Source organism: Achroia grisella, unplaced genomic scaffold (genome assembly GCF_030625045.1).
Source record: "Achroia grisella isolate CSIRO2021 unplaced genomic scaffold, CSIRO_AGI_Agris_v1 utg478, whole genome shotgun sequence".
Lineage (NCBI taxonomy): Eukaryota > Metazoa > Arthropoda > Insecta > Lepidoptera > Pyralidae > Achroia > Achroia grisella.
The window spans coordinates 2,251,734-2,270,028 of NW_026712882.1; the positions used below are offsets into that span (position 1 = coordinate 2,251,734).

The following is an 18,295-nucleotide window of genomic DNA, read 5'->3' on the forward strand; positions in this document are numbered from 1 at the left end:
ATATATAAATAATAAATATAAATAAATTTATTTCATCTCCACAAATTACATAATTTTAGTTTTATCATATAAATGCTAAGAAATAAAAATTACAAGTATAATTTGTGGGAAATCTGGAGCCCAAACTAAGTCATAGCCTGTAACTTAGACACCAGGTCTCCCCTTCATATAAATTAGTTATACATCTAGTTTTAAGTTTAAACGTTATTTTAATCATTGAAATTGGTTGTGGAATCTATATATACCTCTGTTTAATGTTACTTTTATAAGTACGCCTACTTTGATATGTCAAGTTTAGATCTCTCCAGCAATGATAATAAAAATATCATGTAAATTAATTTGTTTCAGTTGTAATCATTACATGTACAACATTAGTTAAAATTATTGTATTTTTTAATAAATTAACAGCTATTGAAATATATTGGTCGTTTGTCCAGTATAGGATAAACGAATGGACTGTTAGACAAATACGCCCTTCACCTGTTTAGTTCATTCATACCGCTAAAAAGTTAATAAAATAAAGAATCATGTTTGATCAAAAATTTTGATCTTTTTATCAACACTGGCTTTTGCCCGCGGCTTCGTTCGCGTTAATTTCAAATCAAAATCCTTTCTTAGCAGATGCCTACGTCCTAACATCTACCTGCATGCCAAATTTCAGCCCGATCCTTCCAGTGATTTGGGCTGTGCGTTGATAGATCACTATGTCAGTCAGTTATATATATTTAGATTACAGGAAAGATCTCATTTTTTATAATGTATATTTAACAAATACTTAAACCTCTTTACAAATCCTTTTATTTATCAAAAGCCATATTTAGCAGCAAATAACATTGAATGTTATGCGTTTAGAAAAAAAAATAACAATATTATTTAACTTCAATGAACAGAATACAACATAACAATATTATTAACCTGAAACTAAAAACCTTAAAAAATATAATATAATAACTAAAATGTATTATTATTAAAAGGAGTCCCTTTAGGCAAGGTTCCGAAGATACTGGCAGCGTTCCTCCTGTTCTGTGATGACGATTAACCTTTTTGCTATTTCCTTAAAAAGCCTTATAGCACTAGCCTTATAGGACCCTTCGGACCAAGGGTCTCGACACGGAATGGGACAAAATCATATTCGGAGCCTAGATCCCTGTATTAAAAAAAATGTATCAGTAAATTTTATTTATTCAAATTCGGTCTTTAGTACCAGGAAACCATGAATAGCACAAAGAAAAAGGAAACCATTATCCAATATTGGGTGAATTGTTTACAAAAAAATATTCGATGTTGAGTTTTTGTACCAGGCAACCATGAAAAGTACAGAGAATATTGTATCACAAATATTTATCATTCAAAATTTACTCGGTATATTATATGTCTGTATATTAGTCAACATTATTAGGCCTATATCCAACAGTGAATAGACACAAGCTGATGATGATGATGCTGATGATGATATTAGTTAACAAGGATACCACACGCACATGGTGAAATGTTTAGAAAAAAAACACTACAATTAATTCATTCGATATTGAGTTTATGTACCAGACAACCATGAACAGTACAGAGAATATTGTAACTCAAATATTTATCATTAAAAATTTACTCGGTAAATTATATGTCTGTATATAAGTCAACAAGGATTTTCCACACGCATGTGGTGAAATGTTTAGAATAAAAACACTGCAATTAATTCATTCGATGTTGAATTTTTGTACCAGGCAACCATGAAAAGTACAGAGAATATTGTATCACAAATATTCAACATTCAAAATTTACTCGGTATATTATATGTCTGTATATGAGTCAACAAGGATACCACACGTACATGGTGAAATGTTTAGTAAAAAATCACTACAATTAATTCATTCGATATTGACTTTTTGTACCTGCCTGGTACCATGAACAGTACAGACAATATTGTATCACAAATATTTATCATTCAAAATTTACTCGGTATATTATATGTCTGTATATTAGTCAACATTATTAGGCCTATATCCAACAGTGGATAGACACAGGCTGATGATGATATTAGTTAACAAGGATACCACACGCGCATGGTGAAATGTTTAGAAAAAAATCACTACAATTAATTCATTCGATGTTGAGTTTTTGTACCAGGCAACCATGAACAGTACAGAGAATATTGTAACTCAAATATTTATCATTAAAAATTTACTCGGTAAATTATATGTCTGTAGTCAACAAGGATTTTCCACACGCATGTGGTGAAATGTTTAGAAAAAAAACACTACAATTAATTCATTCGATATTGAGTTTTTGTACCAGGCAACCATGAACTGTACAGAGAATATTGTATCACAAATATTTATCATCCAAAATTTACTCGGTATATTATATGTCTGTATATTAGTCAACAAGGATACCACACGCGCGTAGGGTCGGGTCGGGGTTTATGTTGTTTAAATTAATCTTGTTTGTTACAAGCGAAACTTGAACGTAAATATTGTTTCTCACTACATTTAATATTTACTAATATTATAAATGCGAAAGTAACTCTGTTTGTCTGTCTCGCTTTTAGGCCAAACTACTGAATCGATTTAAATGAAATTTGGTACTTAGATAGTCTAGACCATGAGAAAAAAACACATAGATTTTTTAATACGAAAAAAGGGTTGTAAGGGAACGGGAAAGGGAGATGAAAGGTTGTATGAAAGTATTGTAGTTTTTAAGATTATAAATTGCAGGCGTAACTTATTTTTCAGCCTGTTAATTGAGTTGTATGGAAATTCGTCATTTTTGAAGATAGAACGAGGAAACTTTTATTTAACTCTTATTGGGTTAGATTATTATATATTATTTAATTTTTTGGTCAAAGTCACTATTTAAAGCAGACGAAGTCGCTGGTACAGCTAATACTTATGTAAAAGCATATACAGACGATCCAATTCAGCACCCAATGAGTCAGACCAATGCTACTGTTTGTTTATACATAGATACCTAATGAGTCAGACCGATCACCTACCCAACTGTTTGTTTATAGTTGTAATACAATTAAAATAGAAATATTCTATATTCAAATAAACTTAATTATAAGGTTTTTAAATATATTTTTTTTACTATATTTGAAAATTAAATATTGCCTAGTAGAACGAGTAAGAAAATGTTACTGTTTTGAATTAAATTTATAAAACTTACATGTTTAGGAGTCTGTATGAATACGGATTTCCCAAAAACGTGTTATCATATACTTCTTAGAATTAATTAAAAAAATAGTTTAATGTTACAAGCAAGTCACAAACAGCAACCTTGTCTATTGGGATGTCTTCATTATTACAAATTAAACATTACATAATAATAATTTAACCCAGGACAATTCACTACATACTAATAATGAGTGCGTAGCGATTTCTATGTTGATTATCGTATGCCTCTTACTTGTTATACTGTAATTATTTATATAAAAAAAACATATATTAAAAAGAGCAACACACAAGTTTCTTGCTCATACTTCTTGTGTTGAATCTGCATTCCGAATGAGTGGTAGAATCAAAATATGACTATTCAAAAGTGCTTGTAATGAGTTTATTTGAATAAATATTATTTCTATTTCTATTTCACACAACCCCATCTAGTCTCAAGCTAATAAGAACTTGTGTTATGGGTACTAGACAACGGATATACTTGATGTTTTTGTAAATACATACGTAATGTACATAGATAGAACACCCAGACCGATACAAACAATCATACTGATGAATACTCATATTTGTACCGTCCGAGGAATCGAACCCGCGATCATCGGATAGTAAAGCGATATCCTAAACCACTAGACCACCGAGGCTGCCTGCACTATTTTATAAACACGATATTCCAATTGTAGTGAACCCTTAAGTCAATGTAAATTAATTAAGAGCATGTATTAATCACTACTCGTTTCCTGTGACTTTGTCCGCACTGAGATCTCATTTCAGTGGGAATTTTGGAAAAATCTTTTCTTAGGGTTATTGTAAACGCTCAGAAAAAAATATTCTACTGATATGTAGTAAGAAATCATTATTACATAGTATAAAACATAGTCACTGTCGCTGTCTGTCCGTCCCTATGTATCCTTAAATCTTTAAAACTACGCAACCGATTTTGAAGCGGTTTTTTTTAATGGATTGAGTGATTGAAGAAAAAGATTTATATATATATTATAATACATGTACATGTAATATATATATTAACTTTCTTCTTCAATCACTCTATCTTACACTACGGGTGTCTCCAGATGTCCACACGTGCGAAGCCGGAGCGAGTAACTAGTTATATATATTTGCGACAGTCTCGGTGGTCTAGCGGTTTACCGCACCGCTTTCCTTTTACCGCAACTCCGATCGATCCCCCATCCGATTCGATCGGATCGGATGGGGGATCGAAATTACGACGGCCTGGAACCGGCCGTCGGAACGGGGTTCAAACCCCCAGCGGTAATCTCAGACTAAAGTCGTATCCGTCAGGCGGGAGTTAGCCCTCAGCCACTCTATAAGTCCTTTCGCGGGTCTGCACTCGCCCCCTATGTTTGGTGAAGCTGTAAAGGCCAGCTACGGCCAACAGCATTAGAGTAGTCCGAAAAAAAGTTAATGAGCTCAGTAAAGGCAGCTATTGAAGAGAAGTTATTCTAATGTATAACCAATGTCTATTCCAGCAATAATTCTGAAGGTATGAATCGTGTGACGCTATGGTTCAAGAGTGGTACACAGGAGCGGCAGTACAGGAACCAGCCCGACGAGCAGTTCAAGTATAACGTAGCGTGCGCGACGCTTCTCTTTACTCTGCTGGCCTTTATACAACTACTCACCGTGCAGAAGTAAGTATTGGAACTTTATTTATTTTTTATTTATTTATTTATATATCAGACTACTAATAATATGGAACATATTATAAATACCTTATAGACTAACATACATATAAAATAACTAGCTTTTGCCCGCGGCTTCGCTCGCGTTAAATTATAACTTTAGGTGTGGAATTTATCAAAATCCTTTCTAAGGGGATGCCTACGTCATAGTAGCTTTATGCGTGCTAAGTCTCAGCCCGATCGGTTTAAAATTGACAAAGTTTCATACAAACTTTCGTCCCCTATTTTATCCCCTTAGGGGTAGAATTAATCAAAATCCTTTCATAGCGGATGCCTACGTCATAATATCTACCTGCTTGCCAAATTTCAGCCCGATCCGTCCAGTGGTTTAGGCTGTGCGTTGATAGATCACTATGTCAGTCACCTTTGAGTTATATATATTTAGATAGATAATAAAAATATAAATTGTCTGTGCAGTCACTGCATTGACGATGACAATCTACCACGGTAGCGCCGATACACCATACCCTTCGGCCCAGTAGTCCTCCTTCATGAAGGTGGTCAGCACACTTAAACCAATGCAATAGAATTTGCATAAACCTGCGTGTGTATAGCAATAAAAAATGGCATAGCTCAGTGTGGAGAATTTCTCAAGAATGTTCTCGAGGGTGAAAGAGCTGTTTAAAAAAATTAATAAACAATAGAAAATAAATAAATAATAATGCGATTTGAAATTCGAATGTTGAGGGTTCACATGGATATTTTCGAAAAATCTGATATTTTATATTACAAGAAGGTTTTCATTATTACTTGGTATCGTTAAACTAGTTGCATATAACCCCCACTCATATCTTCTCTGTATAAAAGGGAGAGTTTTTGTAAGCCGCGGCACCCCTCTGATCGATCCCCCGTCCAATTCAAACGGGATCGAAATTACGACGGCCTGAGCCGAGGTTCGAACCCCTAATGGTGCCCTCAGACTAAAGTCGTATCCGTCAGGCGGGAGTTGGCCTTCAGCCGCACCATAAGTCCTTTCGCGGGTTTGGAGTGCCATCTACACTCGCCCCATAACGTCCGGTGAAGCTGTAAAGGCTAGCTACGGCCAACAGCATTAGAGTAGTCCGAAAAAAATAAAATAAAATAAAGGCCGCGGCATTCGGTCTTTGAGCACAGGATGTGCTGGTTGTATTTTAATTGCTAAAGTGAATTGTGTTAGAGACATAATTAAATTAATGTTATATAGCTGTTATTTTATTATAATACATACTTTTACTAGTACATAGAGTTGATATATCTAACAATATGGTTAACTGGGTCTTAACACGAATAGTTTTTTTCTATCTGTATTGGAACTCAAAAATAATTTAACAATGTAGGGTAGTGTATCGATAATAGCTATATTAGTAATAATATTGTATCGTGGCTGACAACGCCTTTATGGTAAGTCCTTTACTTAGCATATTTATTTCTTTTGAGAATTGGACTAGGTTGCACGAGCCGTGGTCACGAGTTGACAAAAAAAAAGAAAAAATATTGAAGTTGCAAGTTACAAATATTATTTCTTACTTATTTCAGGGGCATCGTGATCTATTCTTCATTCGGGCCTACCTTCATTACTCTTCTGGTGTTTGTGTATTTATCTTGGTATGACGGCCAATTCATCCGCCGCGGGATGCACCCATTGTCTGATGTGCCGGTCCTCAGTGAGGACTTGTATACTGACAATTGCACTAAGCCTGGTCAGGTTCGTATTAAACTGAACTTTCGCTTTGACAATATTAAAAAAAAAATATCTAAATTAAAAAATCAGTTATTCATGTAGGATATTTTAGTCGCTCATGAACGTAAAATTTTTTATATTATATTTTTTACCTACCGTAAATATATAAACAGACAGACATATAAACCTATAGTGTCACTTATTTTGTGTGTTATATTAGGCTGTTATATTAATATGTGGTAATGGAACGTAGCCCTCGAACGCTAACGGTTTACGCCGGTGGGGCACCAGTGGAGGATGATAAGATCAGATCAGTTAGACCATCGTGGCAACTTAAAACAGAAATTTACCAGCGCAGGAAGGTACGCAACATCATCTCTTAAAAGACCTAATATGATTCATTAACAGTCTCCTCTTTTCAATATGTAAAAAAAAATATTTAATATTTTCCACCATCTTACTTACCATTTTTGTTATAAAAAAACCTAATTTGTTACACTTCAGGTGGTGGCCAGCAATCGTTTTATAAGACTCACCATGTTCCTGGTGACGGTGCTACTGGTAGCTGCCTGCTCTGTTATTAATTTGGTAAGAACTTCAAATTAAACTTCAAAATATCTTTATTCATGTAGGTCTATTACAGTCTCTTATGATATAAAATCTACCGTCAGTTCTGAATGATTTCGAGATGAGAAGAACTGACAAGAAACTCAGCTCGTATTCTTCAAGGCTGTTTTAATGAAACTATAGCCAAATAAATTAGTAAGTTTTATATAGATAAGGGATACGGTAGGTTGATGAATACATATAATAAGTTTTGCCATATAAATTAATAACGCTATAAAAAAATAAGGGTTGATGATAGAAGGGTGAAAATTTAGGATTGTATGTATTTTTGTATGTTGTATCATAAAAAACTAAAAATGTCGTCTAAAAAATAAAAAAAAAAATTAGGTGTGGACTAACATTTAGGGGGATGAAAAATAGATGTTGGCCGATTCTCAGACCTACTCAATACGCTCACAAAATTTCATGAGAATCGGTCAAGCCGTTTCGGAGGAGTATGGGAACGAAAACTGTGACACGAGAATTTTATATATAAGATGAGAATAAGTATATATTAATACTAGCTGACCATGCAAACGTTGTCATATAAATTAAAATCGCTATTAAAAAATAGGGGTTGATGATAGGTGGGCGAAAATTTGAGGTTGTATTTATTTTTCAATCCTAAATAATGATAAAATGTAAATACAAAATATATTTAGGGGTAGATAACCACTTAGGGGTATGAAAAATAGATTAACAATCCACATTTATAATTGTAGTAAGATCACATCTTTTAATATTATTATCTTATTTGTAATCAGTTGCAGACAACCGTGGTGCAACAGTTTCCAATAGATGGCAGTGTTAGAAACAGTACCGTGTCAAACTCCACAGACTCGCTAAACATAACTCCGTTCCAGTACGTTGAAATAGATTCAGCTCCCGTAAGTATACATCAAATCAAATCAAATCAAAATGTCTTTATTCATTTATGTCTATTACATACTCTTATGATAGGTCAAATCTATTGTCAGTTAGCAGGGCTTTCGAACTAAGAACTGACAAGAAACTCAGCTCCAATTTTTTTTTTGGAAGTATAAATTCTCAAATAAAAAATATATAATAATATTAGTTACCAAGTATGGCACTACTTCCTAAGTTAAGTTAAGTTTAATTCAATTAGATCTCGGCAAGTCGTAGAGCTATAAAAATGGGATAGTTTTTTTTGATGAGCATATTTTTGTTAAGTACTGCGTTTGCGCATTCGGGTTACGCTCGCTTTAGCAGAGTATGATAAATTGTTTGGAAGAATAGAATAGAATAGAATAGAAAATCATTTAATTTTGTTAATACTAATATTAATACTATGTTATTATGAAAAATAGGATATTGTAAAAACAGATTTTTTAAGTCTTATTTGGATTTTAGTAAAATAGGATATTGTAATAAGAGAATAAAAAATAATTCGATTGGATATGAGCTTATTTAAAACCTTGGTTTTAAAAATAGAAACAGAAATAATCTTTATTCAAATAAACTTAGTATATAAGCACTTTTGAGTAGTCATATTTCTTTGATACTACCACTCATTCGGAACGCAGACTCATCATAAGAAGAACAAGCAAGTACCTTGCATGTTGCTCTTTTAAATGATTTTTGTTTAGTAATAACCTATAGATTATAAAATGAAAATGACGGCCTCTAGCGGTTTAGCACACCACTTGACTTTCGATGGTCGTGGGTTTGATTCCTCGCACGGTGCAAACATTTGTATTCATAAGAATAATTGTATGTATCGGTCTGGTGTGATGTTTTCTATGTATATTAAGTATATATTTACATGTTGTCTGTCTGTTCCAGAGTTACCTGTATAGTTCAGTGTTGACACTGGCGTCGATATCGGTGTTCCTGCACGTGGGGTTTGTCTTTAAGTTGGTGCTAATGTGCTTAACTCTGATCACGCATATATCTCTGTTTGCGTCTACTGATCTCTTCGAGTATTATCCGATACAGGACATGGATACAGAGTAAGTGTTTATTTATCGAATCTGTTATTTTATTATACATTCACAACAGAAGGGCAGCGTGCCTTGGCGGAGCCTCGTGTAAAAAATTGTTTCACCTTCACGAAGGTTAAAGATTTTTCATAAAAGAAAAAGAAAAGGGTGCTAATTACTACATATTAATCAGCATCCAGGATCACGTTAACATTCCATTATTATAAATATATCTACTATAAAAACTTGTATATTTATTATCTCTAAGTATTATAATCTGACACAAAGAAGCTGTTAATTATGCCTCCGTATCGTATAGCTAGCAAGCTGCTGGCCCCTGAAATAGTAGACTTTGTAAAAAGTTATACGGACCTTTTACAAAGTCAATTTTTATAGACGCTAGTTATGCCGTATCATATAGTATGCAAGATGCTTATTCCCTGAGATAAATGAGTCTGCGGCATCCATACATACGACTTTACGTAAAGTCAAACTCTATAGACCTCTACGGTAGTTCAAATTCAATTCACAATATCTTTATTCATGTAGGTCTATTACAGACTCTTATGATATGTCAAATCTACCGTCAGTTCGGAATGATTTCGAGATGAGAAGAACTTACAAGAAACTCAGCTCGTATTCTTTTCAAATAAATGTTATACGTGTTTACAATAATACACAGTCATTAAAATTCTTTAATTGAATTAGTGATAATCGGTAGTTTGTATTCACACACTTAAACTTAAATTGTAAAGTAAGAATAAAATTATTTAAAAGAGCAACACACAAGTTTCTTGCTCGTTCTTCTTTTGATGAGACAGCTTTCCGAATGAGCGGTAGATTAAAATAAAATGTGATGACTATTCAAAAGTGCTTCAATGTAAGTTTATTTGAATAAATGATTTTCTATTCTATTCTATTCAAATTTGGGATAGTTATACTCTACTCTTCAAAAATTCCAGATTTTCAATGCTGCCCTACGCAGCGAAAGCAGGTATGGCTCTGGTCTTCCTTGCTGCGATGCTCCATATCCTGGATCGACAGATTGAGTTCACCTCCAGGACAGACTTCCTATGGAAGGACAAGCTCAAATTTGAACAAGAGGAAGTGGAAACCATGAGGGGTATCAATAAGGTGAGGTCTAAGGCCATTTATTTTAAATATACTAATCCTAGTATTTTCCAGTAATTTCGTACTTCCTTAGTTATTAGTTTCAATTTTTTTATTTTAGGAAACAATTATTTTTGTTATATTTTGTATGTATACTAGATGACCCAGTAAACGTTTTGCCATATAAATTAATATCGCTATTAAGAAATAGGGGTTGATGATAGAAGAGTGAAAATGGAAGACTGTATATATTTTTTAATGCCACATAATAAAAAAATTTAAAAAAAATTTACTAAAATGAAAATATATGTTTTTTTGGGTGAGCTACACATAACACTTTGAGGCACAAACAATATTTATAAACCTATTCTCAGACCTACTAAATATACATATAAAATTTCATTAAAATCGGTCAAGCCGTTTCGGAGGAGTATAAACATGAAACCTGAACACGAGAATTTTATATATTAAATTAGTCTGTAAGGTATATATTATATGGGCCATAAAGTTACTCGAAATAAATACATTAATAGTCAAAATAATAATCATAATATACACAATAATAATCATAATAAAACGTATTAAGACCAATGCACTGTTATATCAAGCGAATTAAACACAAAATTGGAGTCGTGTCGTATCAATATTTAAGGAGAATGAGGGAAGATCGTGGAAAGTGAAAAAGCTCCACCGACAAGAGTGTCGCTCTGAAATTATGAATGAATGAATAAAATGTATTATTTGTTTTATTCAAAAACTATTTTTTTTAACTTTTCAGATTCTTCTAGAAAATATATTGCCAGCACACGTGGCCCAACATTTCCTGACTTCCGTCGCATCAGAGGTGATTATCATATACAAGGCACACCGTCTTACTTCCGATGGTCGTGGGTTTGATTCCTCGCAAGATGCAATCATTTGTATTCTAGAATAAGATTGTATCGGCCTGGGTGTATTTTACGTATATTATGTATTATGTACAAAAAAGTATCTATATATTTATGTTAGTTGTTAAAATAAGCTTTTATTTAACTTAGGAGTAGATGGATATGTATTGTCCAGGGTTATTAATATTATTTTAAGATTAGCAGTACAAGCACAAAGTCTTACTGATAATAATGATGATGGTGATGATGATGATAACGATGATGATGAGTTTCCGAAAATTATGTGTATCAGTTATTTAGTCATAAAACTTGAGTTGGTCTATATATAGTTACATATATAGCATCTATAACACAAGTTCTGGTCAGCTTGGGAATAGATAGCTATGTTAACTGTTCAGGGTTATTAATATTATTTCAATAGACTAGCAGTACAAGTACACTGTCTTACTGATAATGATGCTGATGATGATGATAAGTTTCCCAAATAAATATGTGCCAGTAGCGGATTTTATATATGTTATTTGCGAAGGATAAACTCAAAAATCATAAGTTTTATGTGTTTAGTGATAAAACTTGGGATTTTTGAGTTTTTCCTTCGTGAATAAAATTTATAAAATACTCTATTTACTCCATGCAATTTTAGTATAGACAGACTCTTTCTAATTTAATTACAGGAAGATTTATATCATGAGAGATACTCGAGTATAGCTGTGATGTTTGCGTCCATACCCAATTATAAGGAGTTTTACGACGAGACCGATGTTAATAAGCAAGGACTGGAGTGCCTGCGTCTGCTCAACGAAATTATATGTGACTTTGATAAAGTAAGTATTACATTATCTACCAGCTGTACCCGCGACTTCGTCTGCGTGGAATTTAACTTTATTTTTCTAACATGAAAGTAGCTTAAGTTACTCTTTATTACATCAGCGACTTGTCAAAAAAAGTCCGGTCAAAATCGGTCCCGCCATTACAGAGATTAGCCGGAACAGACAGACAGACAGACAAAAAATGTAATAAATATTATTTTGGTGTATGTAAATAAATACATCAGCATTGTGAAAGATAATATTTTTAATCGACTTTTAAATATTCCAATACTAGAACTGGCATGCAGTGTGTGAGGTAAAGAATTCTACAAGCTAATAGTACTACAAAAGCATAAAAAAAGTTTGTTTAACTCCTACCACCATTAGCATGTGTGAGACCACAAATATTCAAGCTGATCTATGTGATGTAAATATTGGCACTTGTTTTTTTTTCAGTTACTGCTGAAGCCAAAGTTTAGTTGTATAGAGAAGATCAAGACAATAGGCAGCACTTACATGATTGCGTCGGGACTGAGGCCAGGGAAGGAAGAACAGATTGTAAGTATGATACTGATAGTAAAAAAGGGGGCGTCCATAAATCACATGACATGTTTAAGGGGGGGGAGGAGGTAGAGTCTGAACTCATCTAAATTTACGTTGGAGAATACCCCTGGAGACCCCCCTGGTCTCAGTAAATAACAAGCAATTGTTTTTCTCAGTGATACAAAAAAAAATTACACTATTTTGATCCATTTTTAATCCAGATTGCCCATTAACTCTCAGCAATATTGATTACTAGTCTTAACTAGTCTTAAATAAAAGCACGACGCAATTTTTTTTTAATAACAGTCCAACGCGTTTACTTAAGAAACCCACATTTTGAAAAATCTCACGTGAGATTGAGGAATGGATTGTGAGATTTTATTCAACCCCCTCCGGGTTGAATAAAATCTCACGTCATCTCACAAAGGGGGATGGAGGGTGAATAAATTAAAAAAAAAATCTCACGTAATTTATGGACGCCCCCTAAATATATATATAATAACCCTGGCAATTAACACAGCGCCATATAGACTCACACAGCTTGTGTGTTGTGTTCATGGAATCATGATCACTATTACATGATGTTATTTATATATTTAGGCGACATTTGCCATTTACCATCAGTTAGTTTATCATTAAAGATACTCATTTATTCAGACGACTTCCACATTTTGCGTTTTTCTTCCTAAAATATGGACGACGTAAATCCGACTTGAGCCACATTACGTGAAATAAAGATTTGGTTAGTCGATATTACGTGATATAAAGTTTTGGTTAGTCGATATTATGTCAAATAAAGTTTTAGTTAGTCGATATTAAGTCAAATAAAGATTTGGTTAGTCGATATTACGTGAAATAAAGTTTTGGTTAGTCGATATTAAGTCAAATAAAGTTTTATTAGTCGATATTAAGTGAAATAAATTTTAGGTTAGTCGATATTACGTAAATTAAAGTTTTGGTTAGTCGATATTATGTAAATTAAAGTTTTGGTTAGTCGATATTAAGTAAAATATAGTTTTGGTTAGTCGCAGTTTAATCGCCAAACCATCAACACTAGGAATCAAAGTTATATCCGAACTCAGTAGCGGACTAAGGTTTAAAGTAGACCTCAGGCAATATTGTAGGCTACGTAACTCCAAGTCTATTTTTCAGTCATGAAACTTTGCGTTAGGTACCTAGTTTTAAAAACGGGCCTTAGGTACTTAATTGCTTAGGTTGCCTAGGCCTTAGTCAGCCCTTGTTCGAACTCTATTTATTGCCTCATGATGCCTCGTTCAGAGGCGAAACACATATCGCAATATGTGTGAAGACTCAATAGCGGTTGGAATTTGATCACCAATTGAGAAGGTCGTAACGCTTCTAGTAGTGGTGGTCAGATTTCCGCATTGAATATTTGTGATGTGAGATTACAAATATGCTATGCTAATGGTAGAGGAATTAAACAAAATAATATAAAAGCATTAGGTAATTATTGGTAAGTTTTTAAAGGTGATGTTTTGAGTTTCTTCTTTTACAGGATGCGAGTAGAAAAGAGGAGCACACGGTGGGGATACTGGTGGAGTTTGCGATATCCCTGATGACAATATTAGATCAGATCAACAGAGAATCATTCCAAAGGTTCAAGCTTAGAATAGGTAAGTGTTAATTCTCATTATATTAATACTAGCTTGAGTTTTTTAGTCATTCACATTCATAGATATTTTACGCGGCGCCATCTAGTTCCAAGCTAAGCTAAGCTTGTGTTATGGATACTAGACAACTGATATACGTATATACATCTTTTTACAAATACATACGTAATAAAAAACACATAATAGAAAACACCCCGACCAATACAAACAACCATACTCATGAATACAAATGTACATATGTAACTTACGAGGAATCGAACCCGCAACCATCTGAATTATAGCAGTTACTTAATCCGCTGGTCCACCAAAGTCACCGACAAATCTTGTGTATTTATTTTAGGCCAGTAGTTGAAATTCGACCTTAATAAAAAATACAAAAAGATTTTTGAACTAGCAAGAATTAAGAAAAGACTATATATGTGTGTCTATTAAATACATGGTAGCGTGTGTGTTTTTTTATTGATATAATGAATTTTAATGCACTAAAATTAAAAAATACCTATCTATACTCATTCTCTGTATAAAATATAAGTGTCCGAAATTTCATACTCCTCCCATGGCGCATTTTTAGTAAAAAAGGATAAAAAATTTTGTTTCATGTATTAATATAATAATAATATAACGACTCTATTGAACCATGTAAGAAGTAAGTAAATAGATTTAAATTATAATTACAGGTCTGAATCATGGCCCTGTGATAGCTGGAGTGGTGGGAGCTCAGAAGCCCCAATATGATATTTGGGGGAACACCGTCAACGTGGCGTCCAGGATGGATTCAACGGGGATTATGGGGAAGATACAGGTTACTGAAGATACTGCTAAGTGAGTTTTATTTCCAAAGTTATGAGTAACAAAATTCAAAGTTCTTACGTACACTTTATATAAAGTCTTTGTACAAAGTGTTATACATGAAAACCTAACCTAGTAGGAAGTGGGAACCTCCTTCTTACTTAATTTCTGATTAAGTAGAGAGCAATAAAAATAAGAAATTATAACGTTTTATGCAAATAACGTTATTTGTAAAAAAAAATTTGTACCAAAGTATAAAAACTTTGTATAAAATGTTATACCAGTGGGAACCTAACCTTGTAGTAGTGGGTAGTGGGAACTCCTCCTCCGTCTTACTTATTTCTGATACAGTAGAAAGAAATAATAACGTTTTACACAAGTAAACTTGTTTTTTACTAGATATTGTTTGATACTAGACATCAATGAACTTGTCCGAAAGAGAAAGGAAACGGCAGTGAATTTACAGGGTATCTTGTCATCTTGTCATACGGAATGATATGTTTGCCATTTCGTCTGTTTACGTATATAGACCACAGTTGTCGCTTTCCTTCCGGTAGTATATACGTACTGCAAATCTCGAGTTATGATGGCAAAAAGTACGCACAGATGTATTGCTAATAGAAATATGTCAGGCGCTAACACATTTCTTTAAAATACATAATTTATATCAGTCATGCATCTTATCTTGAGGCGGAGAAAAAACTAAAAAATGCCGCACCCTTACACTTTCCTGCTCTCCAACCAAGTTTTTTGGCAAATAATAGTAATAAATATATGATATGATATGATTGCTTCTAGCGATAAGACCGCCTTTTGTACTTCCATATCTCTTTTCTGTATAATTCTTATGCATTAATTCTATTGGTGCAATAAAGAGTTTATAAATAAATAAATATATTTTGCCAAAATATTAATATATTGTACAATTTGTCTAATTATTCCTGTTAATTATTGTGGCATTTTTAACAGTTGCATCTTCATTTTCAAATGCACTGAATACAAACAATTTACTTGACGTCCGTCTGTCAGTGGTCAAGTTACCATACGTATTTTTATTATATCTACCTAAATTATGATTGTTATCGCCATTTTTTCCCATAACTTGTAAATAAATAAAATAATAAATAATCCTGGACAATTAACACAGCGTCATCTAGTCGTACGGTAAGCAGAGCTTGTGGTATGGGTACTCGACAACTGATACAAATAATTAGTTTTTTTTGTAAATACATTCATACATAAAACACCTAGATTGATACAAAAAAACATACTCGTTAATACAAATGTTTGCATTCGCATGGTTTAAATTACAAAAAATAGTATATTTGTATCAGTTGTCTAGTACAATAACACAAGCTTCGCTTTACTTCAGACTAGATGGCACTGTGTGAATTGTCAAAGTAAAGACAGATATTATTGTGCACATAGCACAAGTTTTGCATATGCTTAGTTGGAACTTTAAACTACATAGCGCCATGTAGTGTGTAGTACTGTAATTATATTACAGTTATTATTAAATAAATAAATTTTTTTCAGGGTACTAATGAACGTAGGCTACACGTGCGAGTGTCGGGGACCCACGTTCGTGAAAGGAAAGGGGACTCTGACCACATACTTTGTGAAAACCCCCAACAATGGAAATTAAATTAATTAAAATTGTTATTCATTAACCGTTTAGGTGTTTTTTTGGAATACTCTAATCCTTTTGGTCGCAACTGGCCTTTACAGATGATAGGGGGCGAGTGCAGATGGCACTCCAAACCCGCGGAAGGACTTATGGAACGGCTGAAGGCCAACTCCTGCCTGACGGATACGACTTTAGTCTGATGGCACCGGTTAGTATTCGAACTTGTAATATCGATCCTCGTTTGATCTGAACGGGGATCGATCAGAGGGGGGTTTAGGTGTATATTATTGTAAGTGTAAGAGATGTAAAACTAATTAAAATAAACAATACCAAAGACAAAATAAAAATGTAGATTATTTTTCTTGTAGCTAATATTGTGATTTGTATTTATAAATAATAATTTCTAAAATAAAATTAGTAACATTAAATAAATTCAAAATTAAGTTTGTGATATATAACATTGTAATTTTATAATTAAATATTGAAGAACTAAATAACATATCGAACGGGATTATAACAATACGCAACTTTATATAAAACATTTGTAATATCTACAGAATAAATGTATCCTAAAATATAAATAAATAAATATAATATTAATTTATTTTTAGACAATTATTTAAACGGGCCTACCATATAACGTGACACGAATCTCATAGTTTTTTAGATAATTATAATAATTAGTTTATAAGTTGCTATTTTTTTTTAATTATTTGTTTTTTTGTGCTGTTATAATGTATTTTATGAAAATTAATATATACATTGTATGACATACAATATTATTTAAGTGCTTATTTGCTATCTTAATATATGTATATAAATAATTCTTCTGTACTCGTGTTTGTCACCTAATTCCTAAACGACTGGACTGATTTGGATGAAATATTGTGTGTATATTTCAATAGATTTCTGGTTGGTTTGATAATGCAAACTTACCTAGTAGGTGGCGCTGATTTTCCGGGTAAAACGTGAAGTATGTTATATATTTAAGTATATTTATATATCTTAAATATAGAATCTGATGATGTAGCTACTGGAGTTGTATATTCAATTTTTTTTATCATATTTTTTGTTTAAATTGATTATTTTTCTCATACTAAAAATTCGAAATCTGAGATTTTATAGTCAAAATCTATCGGTCTTTTTCTAGCTTTTCTACTCTATATATTATACCGTACTGTATTTTAATTATATACTATTTATATTGAAATATATTTTTATAGAATACTTTCTATATATGTAAGTACTTATATTGCCAAAGTTAGGTTATATAGTTGTTAAGTTGTAACTTAAGTCTATAATATATCATAGTATGTAGATATTATCAAATCAAATCAAATTGATATCATCCTAACAACACAATTAATGCAATAGTTAAAGTTTAAATTTGTGTATTTTCCATAAATTTAATGTTTTGAGATATTAATAGTACCCATGCTCAGCCAAAATATATAAAAAACAATATACAATTTTAGATTATATTATATTTAATTAAAAATTAGCTTAATGATTATTGCATAACCTATGAACTGTTGTAAATATGTTTTGGTGAAATTGTGTGATAATTATTGTTTATAATTATTTTTAAGAAATAAATTTTTGCATGACAATGAGATTTTGTTAATTATAATTTTGCATTTAATGTATTTAATTTTAAATGATAATTGCAATTTAAAATTCAATATTTTGATACTCTAATTTTTTAAGTGGTAGGTATATGGTGCTAAATTATTAAATTACTTATTTATTAGTTTTATGTATAACATTTAAAATATTACATTATTATTTTTGAAATGTTTTACTAATTGCTTTAGTAAATTGGACAACTA

At 32.4% G+C, this 18,295-nt stretch overlaps 1 protein-coding gene across 1 annotated transcript in view; it reads left to right on the forward strand.

Moving 5' to 3' along the window:
- LOC131845691 (adenylate cyclase type 2-like) overlaps positions 1 to 16,681 on the forward strand; it is a 236,005-nt gene extending 219,324 nt beyond the window's left edge. The window contains exons 15-26 of the mRNA XM_059194784.1: positions 4,652 to 4,813; positions 6,380 to 6,548; positions 7,029 to 7,112; positions 7,895 to 8,017; positions 8,934 to 9,100; positions 10,033 to 10,204; positions 10,959 to 11,024; positions 11,742 to 11,891; positions 12,333 to 12,434; positions 13,936 to 14,053; positions 14,728 to 14,872; positions 16,376 to 16,681. Coding sequence (XP_059050767.1) covers positions 4,652 to 4,813; positions 6,380 to 6,548; positions 7,029 to 7,112; positions 7,895 to 8,017; positions 8,934 to 9,100; positions 10,033 to 10,204; positions 10,959 to 11,024; positions 11,742 to 11,891; positions 12,333 to 12,434; positions 13,936 to 14,053; positions 14,728 to 14,872; positions 16,376 to 16,484 — 1,567 coding nt within the window. The 3' untranslated portion in view covers positions 16,485 to 16,681. The remainder of the gene's footprint in view (positions 1 to 4,651; positions 4,814 to 6,379; positions 6,549 to 7,028; positions 7,113 to 7,894; positions 8,018 to 8,933; positions 9,101 to 10,032; positions 10,205 to 10,958; positions 11,025 to 11,741; positions 11,892 to 12,332; positions 12,435 to 13,935; positions 14,054 to 14,727; positions 14,873 to 16,375) is intronic.
- Positions 16,682 to 18,295: the final 1,614 nt, after the last annotated feature.